The sequence below is a fragment of the Larimichthys crocea genome, chromosome IX (genome assembly GCF_000972845.2).
Source record: "Larimichthys crocea isolate SSNF chromosome IX, L_crocea_2.0, whole genome shotgun sequence".
Classification (NCBI taxonomy): Eukaryota; Metazoa; Chordata; class Actinopteri; family Sciaenidae; genus Larimichthys; species Larimichthys crocea.
In genome coordinates this window covers 5,601,732-5,619,643 of record NC_040019.1, presented here as the reverse complement: position 1 = coordinate 5,619,643, position 17,912 = coordinate 5,601,732, and the positions used below count along the sequence as shown (strand labels likewise).

Here is a 17,912-nt window from a genome sequence, read left to right as displayed (position 1 = left end):
CTTGTTGTTGAGAAGAGATTGCTTTTCTTTTCTAAAGTCACATAAACTGATTTTAGGAAACGTTTTATTTTCAGCTTCATTACTTTGTTCTCAAGTTTGATCTACACCCACAATAGCCGAATCTGTCACAAGCAAGTGGATCATCAACATACTTTCCTAACATGCAGTCAATCTACAATCTATGGCAGTTGATCCTTTTTCCAGGAAAAAATATATGTCGCATCTTAACGCTTATCAACTTTACTGTAGCTTTCAATGCTTTTTAAACATTTAAAAATCTTGAACTACTGTACATTTTTTAATAATGTTGCATCGGTGCAACTTTTGTAATGGTCGTGTGTATGTTTTTACCTACTGGAGAATTATAAAGTTTAAATGCTATTAGTTCCCTGTTTTTATCAGCTGAAGTCACTTTCTGCTTCAAAAACTGACCTACCTAGTTTTACTCTCACCAGACTCCCTACTGCTATAGATGAAGCACATTCAGACTGGAGTAAGTCACTGTAAGAGCTGAGGCTAATGGTCTGAAATAAAACGTAAACAGTCCTCTCTGTAAACTGTTTGAGGTCAAGCATAGGTTGTGCACCATCTCTTGTGTAAAGATCTGTTAAAAAGGGATTTCTCAAAGTGGTAGATAGCTACAGAGCATTTGATGTTGCTAGTTTGATCAGTGATTCGATACTGCCGGGCAACATTGTCCGTTGCTTGTTCACAAAGCTATGTCACACATGTCTTAAAAGCACCTGATGTGTACGGCCTGTTACCATCCAAAACAAGAGCTTGTTTGACCTATTCAAATATACTACTATGCCTGTGTGTAGCTACTTTCAGAGTCGGGCTTACCAAATCCACACAGGAAAAACACTAAGCCACACACACCCACGTAAGTACTACACATGACTGCAGAACCACTCAACAAGAGTGTTTACAGAGTAGCCTGGCTGCTGACGCCAGTCAATGAGCCTAATGCAATGGAAATCAAATGAAGGTTCATTTGATGATGTCTTTTATTATGCATTATGCCTTTTCTTTCCTCATTAAAGAGCCCTTTCATTGCAGGAAGCAATGCATTTTAGAACATTTATGTACCCTCCCCAGAGACATGTCTCTGGGAATAAACATACAGTGGTATTGTATAAGCTCATATTGTTTATTCAAAAACTAAAACATTCAGTTTTGGTTTGGGTGATGCCATTTCATTTGTAGTTTGTTTTATTTGGGCTATTTGAAGGGTCATGAACAGGATCATATGAACAAAGACATTAATGAACAGGGACATCAATGCTATCATCTGTCTCACACAAACACTTAATATGCAGGCTCCAGCAGGCCCCATAGTCTTATGTATTTACCCTCTTTATATTATGCCATTTATTCAAAAACGATCTATGTAATTGATGTTTTCATATGAATGCAAATGTTAAATAATAGGCGGATGATAGTTATTGTTAGTTGAGCTGTTTATTCATAACAACTAAATAGGGGATTGCGTGCAGCTCGACTTATAATAACTAACAATATTTGATTCTCTTTTTTGGACCTACAACAAACATACAACAGATCGTGTCTAATATCTAGTGCACAGCCTTGTTTTGGTGAGAGGCTCTGGGTGACAAAAACATAATGATCTCATTTTGAAGTATACACTTTGATATGGTAGTGCAGTAGTTGGCCCTGTTGCTGTATGAACCCTGCTGGGACTTTCTGTGTGGATCTTCTTCCAATGTCTGTGTGGGTTCTCTCCAAGTACTTTAGCTTTCTCCTACAGTCCAAAGGCATAAACTTATTGGTTATAGTTTGACTCTAAATTTTCCAGAAGCGTGAATGTTTTTTGTCTCTATGTTCTGTATTGTTTTGTCCCGATGTACCCTTCCTCTAGGCCAGTGCCAGCTGGTACGGCTCCAGCCCTCTGCAACCTGATAGTACCGAAGTATAAGCAGTTACAGGAATGGATGCACGGATGGAAATTAATATATGTTATATATATAGTGTATTATATTCAGTTTCTGCCTATTCTGTACATAATGCCCCCTAAATCTGATATGAATGGGGGGGGGGAAAAAAGTGAAGGCCTCAGTACTGTGTTGAGGCTGTTGCTTTCTCATAGATATTTATGCATCACTACATACACTCTGCATTAACAGATAACAAAACATCCATCCATCCATTGTCTGTCATCAGGGTCACGTGGGGGCTGGAGACTATCCCAGCTGACAGCTGCGTTGCAGGATAGCCGCCAGCTCATCACAGGGCACATTGAGACAAACAAACCATTCACACTTACCTCAACCTATTAGAATCACAAAAATAACAAACATATAATAAAAACAATAACAAAAACATATGATTCTTATTTCAGGTGTTTACACTATTATACAAATTATTTTCAATATAATATTTAATTTCTGTTATATTCTGTAAACCAGGGATGTCCAAAGTACGGCCCGGGGGTATCTCGCCCTGCATTTTTTATAATATTATTTATGGCCTACTAGGATTGTCAGATACTGCATGGCTGACAGATTTGTATTTTTTTTTTTTGGTTGACTAATGAAGCATTTGAACCTCTAGGACATAACTGCTGGTGTTATATATCTGTAGATGTGACACAAAAATATTACTTTCTGAATGATTTTGTTAAAGACAAGGTAAGAGTGATACGTTTTAAGAGTTAATGTTAGCAGACTTTGCATTACTCATAATAAGTCTAGATGATTAGGTTAATGAACATGTATTGATCAGAGTGAAGAAAGGAAGAACTGGTTTTTAGATTTGTTCATTGACTGAGTCAAGTCACGTCAGTCAACTTCATTGTCATGCTGCTCTATGTACAGGGCATACAGAGTACTGAAATTTCGTTTCCCTCAATCCCGTGCAAACAGCATAAACATGACATATAAAATATAAGTAAAGATGTAAAAAATATAAAATAAATATTACAAATCTAAAAATATATACAAGCTAAGGACATCCGTGGCATATGGCACAGTGTAAACGAATTATCAGTATAAATATAAGTATATGTAGATAGTAGATAGATAGATAGATAGATAGATAGATAGATAGATAGATAGATAGTGATAGATAGATCGATAGATGTATAGATAGATAGAGACTTTTTATCCCAAGCTGGGAATTATAGTGCAGCAGCAGCATTACACAAAGTGACAGTGACAACATAAGAATAAAAATACTAAATAAAGCAAATATACATAAAAATATCAACAAAAGCATAGTAAATACATAAAAATAAAATATATTGTACAGAGTATATCAGCAAGTTGGCAGTTTGATATGTACAAAGTAGGGGAGAATGTGAGGTGATGTAGATTGTAATTATGCCTAGTTGTTTTATAGTGTGATGGCATGTGGCAGGAAAGATCCTGTATCTGTCCTGCCTGTGGGAGAAGCTGCTCCGCTGTCTGTCCACGTGTGGTGGAGAGGGTGCTGTCATTGTCCATGATGGATAAGAGTTTATTCAAGCGTCCTCCTCTCCACCACAGTCTCACAAGAGACTCCAGTCTCAGTCCAGACGGCGCCTTCTTGATTATCTTCTCAAGTCTGTTGGTGTCGCTGGCTCTGATGCTGCTGCCCCAACAAACAACAGCAAAGAAGAGGCACTGGCAACAACAGACTGGTAGAAGATCTCCAACTCTGCTGCACACGTGAAGGATCTCAGCTTCCTCCGGAAGTAGAGTCTGCTCATCCCTCTGTACACAGCCTCGGTGTTGATATTTCCCGTCCAGTCTGTTTCGATCACCACTCTGAGGTATTTGCAGTCCTCCACCTCTTCCACCACTCCCCTCTGATCCTATGTATGGCTTATGGCAGTATGGACCGAATCAGCAGTTAATGATAATAATAAAATTGTTACAGAGCAGTGCATTTGTATGTAACTTTTATTGGTCTTTTTTTCCATTTTTTAAATGTTAGTATTGAAAAATTTTAAACATCTAAATCTTTACTGTCACCTGGTTTTATTAACTGTTATTTATACATGTGTTATATAGTGTTAATGGACATTGTATAGGTGTATAGGGTTTTGTTTTCTTGCTATCACTTACTATTCACTTACCGTTTGGGAGCGGCTGATGCTCTGTGAATCTTACACACTGGCCCTTTAAGAGGTTACATAGCTAAAAAAATAACAAATCCCACATTCCCGGCGTATGACACAGGAAGTACTTACTTAATGACCCACTGGTGCATTTCGGGAGGCGGAAAAAGGCTCCAAAAGGTTGGTGAAGCGACAAACGCACGTTGCAGAGTCTTGAAGAGAAGAAACAACAACAAAGAAAAGCAGTTTCTCAGCTCGGAATCAAGGTAAAACTTTTATTAATGTGATAAAACGGAGTTATCGCTCGGTTACCGGGCAGTGTTGCTTGTCTGCGATGTTCGAGGGAGCTCATTCATTCAACACGGTTCCGCCTGTTTGTCGAACTCGTTTCATAATAGCAACATTAAAGTATTTAATCACACTGGGGTTTAGTTTTGTAGTATCTGTATTTATTTTTTTAGCACTCAAATGAATGCGTAGTGCTTTATTGTTTTTACACGTTGTATTATTACCGATTCATCAGGGCTAACGTTAGCTACCGGACTAACAGTCAAGTTTATGCGTTTTTTGTTTGTTTTTTACAAAAAAAATATTTATTTTAAAGTTTATTTTTTACATTCTCACACAGTATTCCCATTAAAGGCCCCAGCAGTGCCCTTTAATTCAAAACATACTGAAAATTTTGTTTCAAAAATTGAGAAATAACTTAAATGAGGTCAGTCCAGAGTTTATATGTTATGTGAATCATCTTCACAACACAACAAACTGTCTCATACACTGTGTAGCACGCACTGGCCTTTAATGGGAATACTGTGTGAGGATGTAAAAATAAAAGCTTATAAAACAAATTATTTCTTTGTAAAAAAACAAAAAACGCATAAACTTGACTGTTAGCTCCGGTAGCTAACGTTAGCCCTGTATGAATCGGTAATAATACAACGTGTAAAGACAATAAAGCACTACGCATTCATTTTGAGTGCTAAAAAAATAAATAGAGACTACTACAAACTAAACCCCAGTGTGATTTAAATACTTTAATTTGGCTATTTATTGAAACGAGTTCGACAAACAGGCGGAACCGTGTTGAATGAATGAGCTCCCTCGAACATCGCAGACAAGCAACACTTCCCGGTAACCGAGCGATAACTCCGTTTTATCCACATTAATAAAAGTTTTACCTTGATTCCGAGCTGAGAAACTGCTTTTCTTTGTTGTTGTTTCTTCCTCTTCACAGACTCTGCAACGTGCGTGTGTCGCTTCACCAACCTTTTGGAGCCTTTTTCCGCCTACCCGAAATGCACCAGTGGGTCAATTAAGTAAGTACTTCCTGTGTCATACCGCCGGGAATTGTGGGATTTGTATTTTTTTTTTTAGCTAATGTAACCTCTTAAAGGGCCAGTGTGTAAGATTCAAAGTAAGCATCAGCCGCTCCCAAACGGTAAGTGATATAGTAAGTGATAGCAAGAAAACAAAACCCTATACACCTATACAATGTCCTATTTTAACACTATATATACACATGTATAAATAACAGTTAAATAAAACCAGTGACAGTAAAGATTTAAGATGTTTAAAATTTTTCAATACTAACATTTAAAAAATGGAAAAAAAAGACCAATAAAAGTTGCATACAAATGCACTGCTCTGTAACAATTTTATTATTATCTATTAACTGCTGTAAATTCTGTCCATACTGCAATATAGCCATACATAAGGATCAGAGGGGAGGTGGTGGAAGAGGTGGAGGACTACAAATACCTCGGAGTGGTGATCGACAACAGACTGGACTGGAAATCTAACACCGAGGGGATGAGCAGACTCTACTTCCTGAGGAAGCTGAGATCCTTCAATGTGTGCAGCAAGATGTTGGAGATCTTCTACCAGTCTGTTGTTGCCAGTGCCATCTTCTTTGCTGTTGTTTGTTGGGGCAGCAGCATCAGAGCCAGCGACACCAACAGACTTGAGAAGATCATCAAGAAGGCTGACTCTGTTCTTGGACTGAGACTTGAGTCTCTTGAGACTGTGGTGGAGAGGAGGACGCTGAATAAACTGTTATCCATCATGGACAATGAGCAGCATCCTCTCCACCACACAGTGGACAGACAGCGGAGCAGCTTCTCCCACAGGCTGCTACAGCTCCGCTGTCGAAGGGACAGATACAGGAAATCTTTCCTGCCACATTCCATCACACTGTACAACAAAAGCTAAAGCATAATCTACAGTCACATCACATTTCTCCCTACTTTGTACATATCAACACTGCCAACTTGCTGTATATACATCTGTACAATATATTTTATTTTATCGTATTTACTATTGCTTTTTGATATTTTATTATGTATAGTTTGCTTTATAGTATATTTTTATTTTTTGTTGTCACTTGTCACTTTGTGTAATGCTGCTGCTGCACTATAATTTCCCAGCTTGGGATAAATAAAGTATATCTATCTATCTATCTATCTATCTATCTATCTATCTATCTATCTATCTATCTATCTATCTATCTATCTATCTACATATACTTATATTTATACTGATAATACTGATAATTCTGTTTACACTGTGCCATATTGCCACACGGATGTCCTTTAGCTTGTATATATTTTTAGATTTGTATATTTTTATTTAATATTTTTTACATCTTTTACTTATATTTTATATGTCATGTTTATGCTGTTTGCACCGGGATTCGAGGGAAACGAAATTTCAGTACTCTGTATGTCCTGTACATATAGCAGCATTGACAATGAAGTTGACTTGACTTGACTTGACCTGACTTGACCTGATCAGTCATGAACAAATCTAAAAACCAGTTCTTCCTTTCAAAGTCTGCTAACATTTAACTTTAAATCGTATCACTCTTACTCTTGTCTTTAACAAAATCATTCAGAAAGTAATATTTTGTGTCACATCTACAGATATATAACACCAGCAGTTATGTCCTTAGAGGTTCAAATGCTTCATTATGTCAACCAAAAAAAAAATACAAATCTGTCAGCCATGCAGTATCTGACAATCCTAGTAGGCCATAAATAATATATTATAAAAATGCAGGGCGAGATAGGCCCCGGGCCGTACTTTGGACATCCCTGGTTTACAGAATATCAGAAATTAAATATTATATTGAAAATAATTTGTATAATAGTGTATAAACACCTGAAAATAAGAATCATTATGTTTTTGTTATTGTTTTTATTATATGTTTGTTATTTTGTGATTCTAATAGGTGTGAATGTAAGTGTGAATGGTTGTTTGTCTCAATGTGCCCTGTGATGAGCTGGCGGCTATCCCTGCAACAGCAGCTGTCAGCTGGGATAGTCTCCAGCCCCACCGTGACCCTGATGACAGACAATGGATGGATGGATGTTTTTGTTATCTGTTATATGCAAGAGTGTATGTAGTGTATGCATAAATATCTATGAAAAGCAACAGCCTTCAACACAGGTACTTGAGGCCTTCACTTTTTTTCCCCCCCTATTCATATCAAGATTTAGGGGGCATTATGTACAGAATATGGCAGAAACTGAATATAATACACTATTATATATAACATATTATTATATTTTCCATCCGTGCATCCATTTCCTGTAACTGCTTATACTTAACGGTACTAATCAGGGTTGCAGAGGGCTGGAGCCTGTACCAGCTGGCACTGGCCTAGAGGAAGGGTACATCCTGGACAAGTCGGCAGTTCATCACAGGGCCAAAACATAGAGACAAAAAACATTCACGCTTCTGGAAAATTTAGAGTCACTAGTTAACCAATTAAGTTTATGCCTTTGAACTGTAGGAGGAAGCTAAAGTACTTGGAGAGAACCCACACAGACATTGGGAGAAGATCCACACAGAAAGGTCCCAGCAGGGTTCATACAGCAACAGGGCCAACTACTGCACTACCATATCAAAGTGTATACTTCAAAATAAGGATCATTATGTTTTTGTCACCCAAGGAGCCTCTCACCAAAACAAGGCTGTGCATTAGATATTAGACACGATTTGTTGTATGTTTGTTGTAGGTCCAAAAAAGAGAATCAAATATTGTGTATTATTAAGTCGAGCTGCACGACAATCCCTATTTAGTCGTTTATGATTAACAGCTCAACTAACAATAACTATCATCCGCCTATGATTTAACATTTGCATTCATAGGAAAACATCAATTTACATAGATAGGTTTTTGAATAAATGGCATAATATAAAGAGGGCTAAATACATAAGACTATGGGGCCTGCTGGAGCCTTGCATATTAAGTGTTTGTGTGAGACAAATGATAGCATTGATGTCCCTGTTCATTAATGTCTTTGTTTCTATATTGATCCTGTTCATGACCCTTCAAATAGCCCAAATAAAACAAACTATTCAAATGAAATGGCATCACCCAAACCACAACTGATATGTTTAGTTTTTGAATAAACAAATATGAGCTATACACATACCACTGTATGTTTATTCCCAGAGACATGTCTCTGGGAGGGTACATAAATGTTTCTTAATGCATTGCTTTCCTGCAATGAAAGGGCTCTTTAATGAGGAAAGAAAAGGCATAATGGCATAATAAAAGACATCATCAAATGAACCTTCATTTGATTTCCATTGCATTAGGCTCATTGACTGGCGTCAGCAGCCAGGCTACTCTGTAAACACCTCTTGTTGAGTGGTCTGCAGTCATGTGTATGTACTTACGTGGGTGTGTGTGGCTTAGTGTGTTTTTCCTGTTGTGTATTTGGGTAAGCCCGACTCTGAAAGTAGCTGCACTACAGGCATATAGAGTGATATTTGAATAGGTCAAACAAGCTCTTTGTTTTGGATCGTAACAGGCCTGTACACATGAGGTGCTTTTAAGACATGTGTGACATAGCTGTTGAACAAGCAACGGACACATGTTGCCCGGCAGTTATCGAATCACTGATCAAACTAGCAACATCAAATGCTCTGTAGCTATCTACCACTTTGAGAAATCCCTTTTTAACAGATCTTTACACAAGAGATGGTGCACAACCTATGCTTGACCTCAAACAGTTTACAGAGAGGACTGTTTACGTTTTATTCAGACCATTAGCCTCAGCTCTTACAGTGACTTACTCCAGTCTGAATGTGCTTCATCTATAGCAGTATGGAGTCTGGTGATGAGTAAAGCTAGGTTAGGTCAGTTTTGAAGCAGAAAGTGACTTCAGCTGATGAAAAACAGTGAACTAATACGTATTTAAGACTTTTAATTCTCCAGTAGGTAAAAACAATACACACGACCATTACAAAAGTTGCACCGATGCAACATTATTTTAAAAAATGTACAGTAGTTCAAGATTTTAAATGTTTAAAAAGCATTGAAAGCTACAGTAAAGTTGATAAAGCGTTAAGATGCGACCCATATTTTTTCCTGGAAAAAAGATCAGACTGCCATAGATTGTAGATTGTACTGCATGTTAGGAAAGTATGTTGATGATCCACTTGCTTGTGACAGATTCTGCTATTGTGGGTGTAGATCAAACTTGAGAACAAAGTAATGAAGCTGAAAATAAAAACGTTTCCTGAAAATCAGTTTATGTGACTTTAGAAAGAGAAAGGCATTTTCTGCTGATTTGATGATGCTTCATTAATCATTCTTCTAAATGCCACGTTTGCACATTGTTATAGGTCATAGAAATATATTTTAAATAATGCCTTCGTCATGAGACTTCTGTAAGCTCCGTAGAGTGGTCAGTCTGTTTTAGGGAGAGAGCATGAACATTCACAAAAGCAATGCAACTTCCACTGTCTTTCACCTCCAAAACATCTGTCACTCCCCTCGGACATGTGGCCGACTCTACTTCATCCTGAGCAGCAAATCCCATGATGCTTGGCTGCTCCTGCATTACTGAAATGCTGCTACCTTTCATTTGGTGTCCATTGGGTATGTAGCTGCTTGGTGCAGCAACTGCCTTTGTGTCCAGTGTACAGTGGCAAGAGGCTTCATGAGGAGCTTTTGGTGGAGTTCGGTCAGGGCTGGGGTCCAGGACGTAGCTATTCACTACTGTGCCACACGATGACCCATCTTTACTGGTGCGAGAGTTAGTCCGCACGATACTGCTACCCCTAACACTTCTTCGATCACCCCTCCCAAGCCCATGTCCATCTCTTCGTCCTAAGATGTGCTGATACAAGATCCTCCGAAAGGTCTGTCTGAACTCCCGAATGCGATATGCATAGATGAAGGGATTCACAACAGAGTTAGCATGGGAGAGGATGATGGCAATGTTCATCACCCAAAGATGTAAGCGCTGACAGCCCTGACACAGGTGGTGGAAACAGTTGATGATGTGCAGCGGAAGCCAACATAGAGCAAACAAACCTACAATGATGGCCAACGATTTGGCAGCATGCACTTCCTTCTGTAGAGTTGACCGAGATGTGCTCGATGGTGAGGTTATTTCTCCAGGAGCGGGTGTGTGCGCAACTTTGAGCCCTATCAGTCGGAGCTGGTGCCGTGCGATCATGAAGATATTTGCATAAATGACCAACATGATCAACAGGGGCACCAGCACGCAGCCGAAGAAATTGAAATAGACCATGTAGTCCATGGTAACCACCTCTTCAAACAGGCACTCTGTCAGACCTTCAGGGCAGCTGCTGCTGTTGGTTGAAGCGGTGGAGTTCCAATCTGCACATCAGAGCATAGGTTGATTTATTGCCACTTTTATCTTCTAATGTTAAGCAAATGCATTTGTTCCATAGAAGAAAAGGATGATAAAACGTTTTCATTACATATAAATACGTCCAGTTAATGTGTATAATTTGGGTTTTAGACGTCAGTTGGCCTCAGTTTTCCTCTCAGCAGTAAGAAACACTTACTGTAAGCTAGTTGAAGCCAGTGTGGAAATGTTTTTCTTCTAATTGTCAATATGGAAGTAAAATTTCTCCAGAAATATAATGCATTTCTCCATTTTCATGTATTTTCTACCCTCATATGTCTGTAGATTGCAAATTGTTATTCTAGTAAGGGGATTTTGAGGCTTGAACGTCTATTGTGTAAGATTAAGGGAGGTTTAGTTCCACAGTATGGCAGAAATGGAACATAATATCAATTTCTGTATGTTTTCATTTGTGTATAATCACCTGAAAATAAGAATTGTTATGTTTTTGTTAACTTAAAATCTTTTATATCTACAGAAGCAGTCTGCCTTGTTTTCATAGTAGCCCAGAACAGACAAACTAAACACTGGCTCTAGACCAACCTCTAACTATTGACTGACTTTTCAGGCTTTAAAGAACTGACTATGAAACAAATCTAAATCAAACCACCTTTTTCAGAAACCTATACGCTATAAACATCAATTTACATAGATAAGTTTTTGAATAAATGGCAAGAGGGCTATGGGGCCTGCTGGAGCCTTGCATATTAAGTGTGTGTGTGAGACAAATGATAACATTGATGTCCCTGTTTATTACTGTCTTTGTTTTTTATATTGATCCTGTTCATGACCATTTAAATAGCCCAAATAAAACAAACTATTCAAATGAAATGGCATCACCCAAACCACAACTGATATGTTTAGTTTTTGAATAAACAAATATGAGCTACTACGCTATAGCTACTGTATACGCTATGTAACCGAGCCACATTTATGATTTTCTACAGGCTTAGGTCAGAACTTTTTAAGGCATTACAAGTGAACATTTGCCAAAATAAATCTCCCACCTCTCGATCTGTTCCAGCCCAGCATCGGTGTCAGGCCGATGCCTATTGAGAGAATCCAGCAGAGTGCAATGATGCCCTTTGCTCTCTGCCCTGTCACCACGCTGCTGTACCTGAAAGGAGCACAACACAATAATACATTAGGGCTAGTTGTTGTATCTTATCTCAGTGTGATAGTATCCCATTGAGGAAAAGTCAATATTTGAGGACACATGTTTGCTGTCAAGCATGAATGCATTATTTATTTTAATCTTATTATTCATATCATTGTTTATTTTTTATTTAAACAATATTTCAGTTGTTCCACTAAAGAATTTTTTTTCTTGTTGCATTAATAGTTTTTAAATACAACACCTAATAATAAGAAACACTCACAATAAACAATAAATCCAGTCACATTTTGCAACGGCCTGTTAACAACTCATGTGCAGCAGATGGCTTTGTCTCGCACAAGTACCGTTTTGTATGTTCTTCCTGCCTTATGCAAAATCTTGCTATGTGGTGTTGCATGACTCTGCAAACAGTTGGCCGAGTGTGCCTAAATCTGCAATAAAGGGGGTTTCCTTCCTATATTGAAATATAGCAGCACATCTCATCTCTTCTAAGTTCTAAAAACCTGTTAACTCAAACATCACATACAAGCTCCTGAGCAATGAAGTGAAAGGCAAAAAATAAGGACTGAAATCACATAACTGGAGTAAAGATGTAAGCCTTACTATAAGCTCTTTAACTCTTGCCTGAGCTTTAGATGGATTTAGAGAATTATTGGCTAAATACCATACCTATCAGCATAGGTTAGGAAATGTGTTTTTACAGTGCACCCACTGATAAGATTGTGTTAACTTAAATATACTATAGCTTTATGTTGCAATTTCTTTGACCTATTTCTACAAAACTGTGACAAGAAAGAAAAAAAATCAACAATGTTCTTGATTCTGATACATAACTCAGAATACTCACGAACACAGTCACATGCAAAGAGGGTCAGACAGCTGGACCTGACCAACAACAAACAACTGTGTAAATTCTTTGCGGCCAGTATTAGTGTGCACATTGCTTCATGCAGACACAAGGAATGCACAGAATTGGTTGGAGGAATAAAAATAGAAAATCAGCACGAATACCGTAACTATAGTTTTCTTGGTAACATCACCTCACCTACAGCCAATGTCTCATGTGACTGAGCTCTTTCATGACCACGGTGGCAGGCAGCGGGCTATATTAAGCTCACTAAAACTCTGATGAATTATTAGCTCTCCGGTCTTTGGTGCCAGAGATGTGACCACCACACCCACAGAGAATTTGTTATGCAACTGTGGCTGTACTAGACGGAATAGCTTTCCCCGACAGGAGTGAAGAATGCAGCTGTGACTAGACAACAGAAGCTTTGGTTACATACATTAATAATATGAGTTAAGGGTGTGTCAAAATACCTGTTGCAGAAAGAAGGAAAAAAGGTATTTTGTTATAAGCTGCAAAAGGAGCAAGCGATTTGAAAGAATAGTATTTGAATGGTGTTGATTTACATGGAAGAAAATGATCAAAGCTTTCAGCTTCACACAAACTGTAACCCAATAAGGCCTGTGGTGATTTATATCTATGTCTGCTCACAGCCGGCCAGATTAGCCTTAATTGAATAACACCTCTCTATAATTCAATGTGTTTTGCCACATCACTGCTTTGGACGCCTCTCATGTTTAATGGTTTATCCACATCGAGTGCCACATCTGAAAAGAACATCATGTTCAAAATGTAAGAAGACTGTGCAGAGGCGACAGCAAAAAAAAAAAAAAAAAAAAAAAAAAAAAAAATTCACGATAAAAAAACCCACAAAGGAAGTCTGAAAAGTGAACCGAATTTGGTTGTGAGAGTGCGCATGGAAAGTTATCTCTGTTTCATTCGTCAGTACAGCTGATGCGACCTTTTCGTTTCCGCTCACCTGAGTGGGTTCTTGATGGCGATGTAGCGGTCTACAGCGATGGCCAGCAGACTGAAGATGGAGCTCTGGGTGAGTATGAGGACGAAGCAGGCGATGAACAGGCAGCCAAAGAAGTTGGCACAGAAACCGGTACTGATGTTGATTTGTGAGAAAAGATCACAGGTGCAAACTTTTACTTTAACATTCTAAATGGTTTAACTATTTCTAAAACGATGTAACATATGTAATCATACCTAATAGTGATAGCGAAGGGAATTGCCAACAGCCCCACAGCAATATCGGCCACCGCCAGTGACACCACAAAGAAGTTGGTGATGCTTTGCAGGTTGGAGTTGAGGCAGACGGCCCAGCAGACCAGGATGTTCCCAGCAACAGCCAGGCAAGCGATCACCACCTCCAGGCCAATATAGACCAGCTGGACATTCTTCAGCATGGTTATTTTTTCCTCTTTTTTGCTTTCTTTGCGTTTTCATCCCACAGACTCAGCTGCTTGATGTGTTTTTAGACAAAATACCTGCTTGCCAAACCGCATGGTACGACTTGGGTGAAGAGTGATTGTGTCAAGGGAGGACAGCCAAGGCAGGAAGTTCCCACCACAAACATCACTCTTGTGATACCTGTCTTCATGCGTCGCACACAATACACTAGTCTGTCAGTCTTCCTTTTTCTGCTTCTGCAACCGTCTTTGTCTCTTTCGCCTTCAGCTCCGTAAACTTTGACAAAGATGGCAGCGGAATATAAAAGAGGAAACACGTTTTGCCTGATGGCTGCCAAATCAGGTCAGTGGTCTAAAGAGAGAGAGATAGAGAGAGAGAGAGAGAGAGAGAGAGGGAGAGAGAGCACAATCTCAATAGTATAGGCTGTACAAACAGATTGAAGGTTATCACACAGGGGTCAGAAAAGCCATCTATCTCTGGGCAACAGGGACAGTTTGTTTTCTATACAGGGCCAAAGCAGATAGTCCAACAGTACACCTTTTATTACAGGAAAAGTTTCCCGAAACCCTTACACACAGTAATCATTCCCGCTACTGACATTCTTTCCTCAAACTGTTATTACAAACAATGGTACAACCTCAGATAACCTTGACAAAGAAGGAGTCTGAGTTAGATGTAGGCCAAGTTATTCAGGTTACTGGGGTACAACAGCTCAGGGGAGTGACAAATAAAGATCAGATCAAGATTTCCAGATCATGTCAGATAATAATAATCAAGACAACACCACTACTATGGACTATTGTATTATTAAAAGGAAGTTGGTTTGGATGCCTGCTAGGAATTTGCATGAGGCATAGAAGAAATGCTAATGGAGGGTTTTGGCTTATGCTTGAATTTTGCTGTGCTGTTTTTAGTAACAACCAAGCCTGGTACGACCTAACACGCTTGGTCACTTCCTTGCCTAGACTAACTCAATAGAAATATGGAGCCTAATAAAAAAATCTGTGAGTTCTGCTAACATCATTAGCAGATTTAAACTGATAAATTTAGGTTTGAGAAATATAATATCAGTCATGATATAATAGCAGCATTAATATTTAAGCTGAATGTATAACACACAGTTATGGTTGGCTACAGTTTCATCCTGTTGGTTGAAACACGAAACCACATAACATCTGCTTTTGTCTCAGAGCTGACATATATATTGAAGGTGAGAGTTATTAAATATAGAGAAAAGATATGTAAATATGACTCAATTCCTGCCAAGGGCAAGATCTGACAAGATAAGATTCAACTAGATTGAATGTGTGGCAAATAAACGGTTCTGTGATAACAAAGGGGAAATGTGGTCACTATGGGAGCACTGCTGAGCCTTACGTCAGAATATCTCAGCGAATAGGAATTCCATTTTCAAGTTTCCCATCCCAGTTTTTTTCTCTAAATCTGTCAGAAATACAGATTAAGTTGACACTAACGAGGCCTTTATGTAAACATATAAGAAAATGACCATGTAAACTAACCAGTTTCAGTCTTCATATGTCCTCACACTCTATGAGTCACCCTTGCAGCCCTTGAGGATGCTCACTGACATTTAGTGGATGTCATGTCAACACCTTAATGTCAGATTCCTAACCTCAACTGTGAAGCGGTTTTAGCTTTGTATAAAGAAAATTGTGATACTTAAAAAAAAAAAAAAAGCTTTTAATTCAAGTTTCAGGTCAGTTAAATTCAATTATCAGCGATTTCCACACTGAGTAATATTACACTACACACATTTTCCTTCACAGTTCCACTCTTGTTTTAATTTGATTTGAATTTTAGATGGGTTAATGATTCTTTACAAAAAGATATTTTACTTCTCCATTAAACGTCACTTATACTGTATAAGAGGAAAGCCAACTTCCACTTTAGTGTCCTTACATGGAAATGTAAAGACACACAGTCGGTGCTGGAGTTGACAATATAAAAAGAACAGGAACAAAATCAACCTCCCAACTTTCCACAGTTCTTTCATTATTCTTCCTCTGTTGACCACCCTGTAGCTCTACCAGCACTGATCCTGATTGGCAGTACGTTGGACCAAAGTCCTACTTTTCTTGTATTGTTTTTGCTACTGAAACCTTCTCACAGGCTAAAGGAATTTATAACAAACAGGGCTTATCCGGTGACAAAATACCCTGTAAAAAAACACACACTGTAAAGAATGCCTTTGCCTGCAAAAGCTTCTGAACCTACACGAGAAAAACAATTCTTTAAGTGAAAAATCGAAACAAAATTTGACTTTCATAGCTTTCTCCCAACGTCAAAATTTATCGGCTACAACATAAACTAACCTTCTTCCAGTTGGCTGCTCTGGCAAAAAAAAAAAAATACCCAATGATGGCTGCATATGCCTAGAGGCCCTGGAGGAAGTGATAAGAAAATGCACATCCTGCTGGAGGAGATCTGTCTCTGCCCTGTCAATCAGTGTACCAGCTGGGCTCCACCAAAGTCAAATGATGAACAAAAACAAAAGCTGCTGTATCACTATTGACCAGAGCACTGTGTGTACAACTAATAAGGGGAAGTGCTGACAACACCGATAACAGGAACACAGATATAAAAATGATCTGAGACATCAGTGCACCCCAGGGCAACCTTTGTGTTTGATAGATGTCCAATAATTATTCATCAGCCTAATAAATTGAGATAAATACACACACACACACACATCAAAATTACAGGGTGTTACTAACTATTGTTACATAAATTCATCCCACTAACACATCTAATTATTCAGTTAATTCATTGACCAAAAAAAAAACACAAAAAAAAAACTCCACAATCCTGACACAGTGAGAGTTTCAATAGTTAGACAACAATCAATAACTGATATGGTTTGAGAGAGTTTCTAGTTAATTACTCTAATTAATAATTATAGATGAGATGATACCACGTGTTAAACTGTTAGAACACAAACTGGTATAATTCAAACCCAGTGCAAACAAACAGCACCAAATCTTTTCTCACCTTATTGCGAGTGTAAAAAAGAAAGGGAGACGTCGTTTCTCTTCCTCAGCGTGTTCAGGTGATCAGCCTGCTGGTTGGCAGTGCGCATAAAAAGGTAAAAGGACACATTAAGCTGATGTATTTAGTCCAGAAGCTTGAATGTAGTGTATAAAGACAAGAGAAAAGTCAGAAGTCGTGCTCTCATGTTCTGCTCAGCTCAGGTTTGTCAGAAGTTTCAACTTGCGCAAAGACACCCGGCAACAGGAGAAAGCGCGGCCACATGCAAGCCACATCTCTCTCTCTCTCTCTCTCTCTCTCTCTCTCTCTCTCTCTCTCTCTGTGTGTGTGTGTGTGTGTGTGTGTTGTGGGGTTCTGTTAAACAGTGACGTGCAGACGAATGGAAATAACCGTGTAAGTGTAAAGCGACAGATGAATGAGATGAAACAGTAAAAAAAAAAAAAAAAAACACACACACACACAGCCAAAATAGATTCAATAAAATTAAATAAATCTTTTATATACTCCGAGTTTTACAGTTGATAAATATCAGTCGTAAGAACGTGAGAAAGCCCCTTCCACCACCCACTCTCTTCTGTTTGACTGAGCCTGTGCGTAAATGTGCGCACACAGTCAAATGGGTTTAGGTTGCCTGTTCATGTTGTGTATCCATGGAGCTGCACCATACTGTTTATGTTTATGATCAATACCACAGTCTACTGCCATCACTTTGTACCACTTTAACATGTTATGATAAATGTGCAGATCACATTATTAAAGTTGAGTTTTACATCTCTCTGCCATTTCATCTCCTTTCCAAAA

General features: G+C 38.5%; 2 protein-coding genes across 3 annotated transcripts in view; both read right to left on the bottom strand.

The window, feature by feature from the left end:
• Positions 1 to 5,376, bottom strand: part of snrpd3l (small nuclear ribonucleoprotein D3 polypeptide, like) — a 7,483-nt gene extending 2,107 nt beyond the window's left edge. The window contains exon 1 of the mRNA XM_019272406.2: positions 5,236 to 5,376. The gene's annotated coding sequence lies outside the window, so the exon portion shown is untranslated. The remainder of the gene's footprint in view (positions 1 to 5,235) is intronic.
• Positions 5,377 to 9,255: 3,879 nt separating this feature from the next.
• adora2ab (adenosine A2a receptor b) lies at positions 9,256 to 17,400 on the bottom strand. Of its 2 annotated transcripts, XM_010746694.3 has the most exons (5): positions 17,115 to 17,400; positions 13,902 to 14,456; positions 13,669 to 13,800; positions 11,733 to 11,842; positions 9,256 to 10,694 (listed from the first exon to the last, which is right to left on the bottom strand). In XM_010746694.3, the coding sequence occupies exons 2-5, from the start codon at positions 14,099 to 14,101 to the stop codon at positions 9,724 to 9,726; spliced, it is 1,413 nt and encodes a 470-aa protein (XP_010744996.3). In that variant the 5' UTR covers positions 14,102 to 14,456; positions 17,115 to 17,400; the 3' UTR covers positions 9,256 to 9,723. The 2 variants fall into 2 exon arrangements, with proteins under 2 accessions (XP_010744996.3, XP_027138088.1); XM_027282287.1 differs by lacking the exon at positions 17,115 to 17,400 and having other exon boundaries at positions 13,902 to 15,866.
• Positions 17,401 to 17,912: the final 512 nt, after the last annotated feature.

Bases quoted from the DNA above. Each gene is read 5' to 3' on its own strand.
- adora2ab (XM_010746694.3), bottom strand. From the start codon at position 14,101: ATGCTGAAGAATGTCCAGCTGGTCTATATTGGCCTGGAGGTGGTGATC. The intron at 13,801-13,901 runs GTATGATTACAT...AATCAACATCAG, and splicing joins CCCTTCGCTATCACTATTAG to TACCGGTTTCTGTGCCAACT. The intron at 11,843-13,668 runs GTGAGCGGAAAC...TGCTCCTTTCAG, and splicing joins GCCATCAAGAACCCACTCAG to GTACAGCAGCGTGGTGACAG.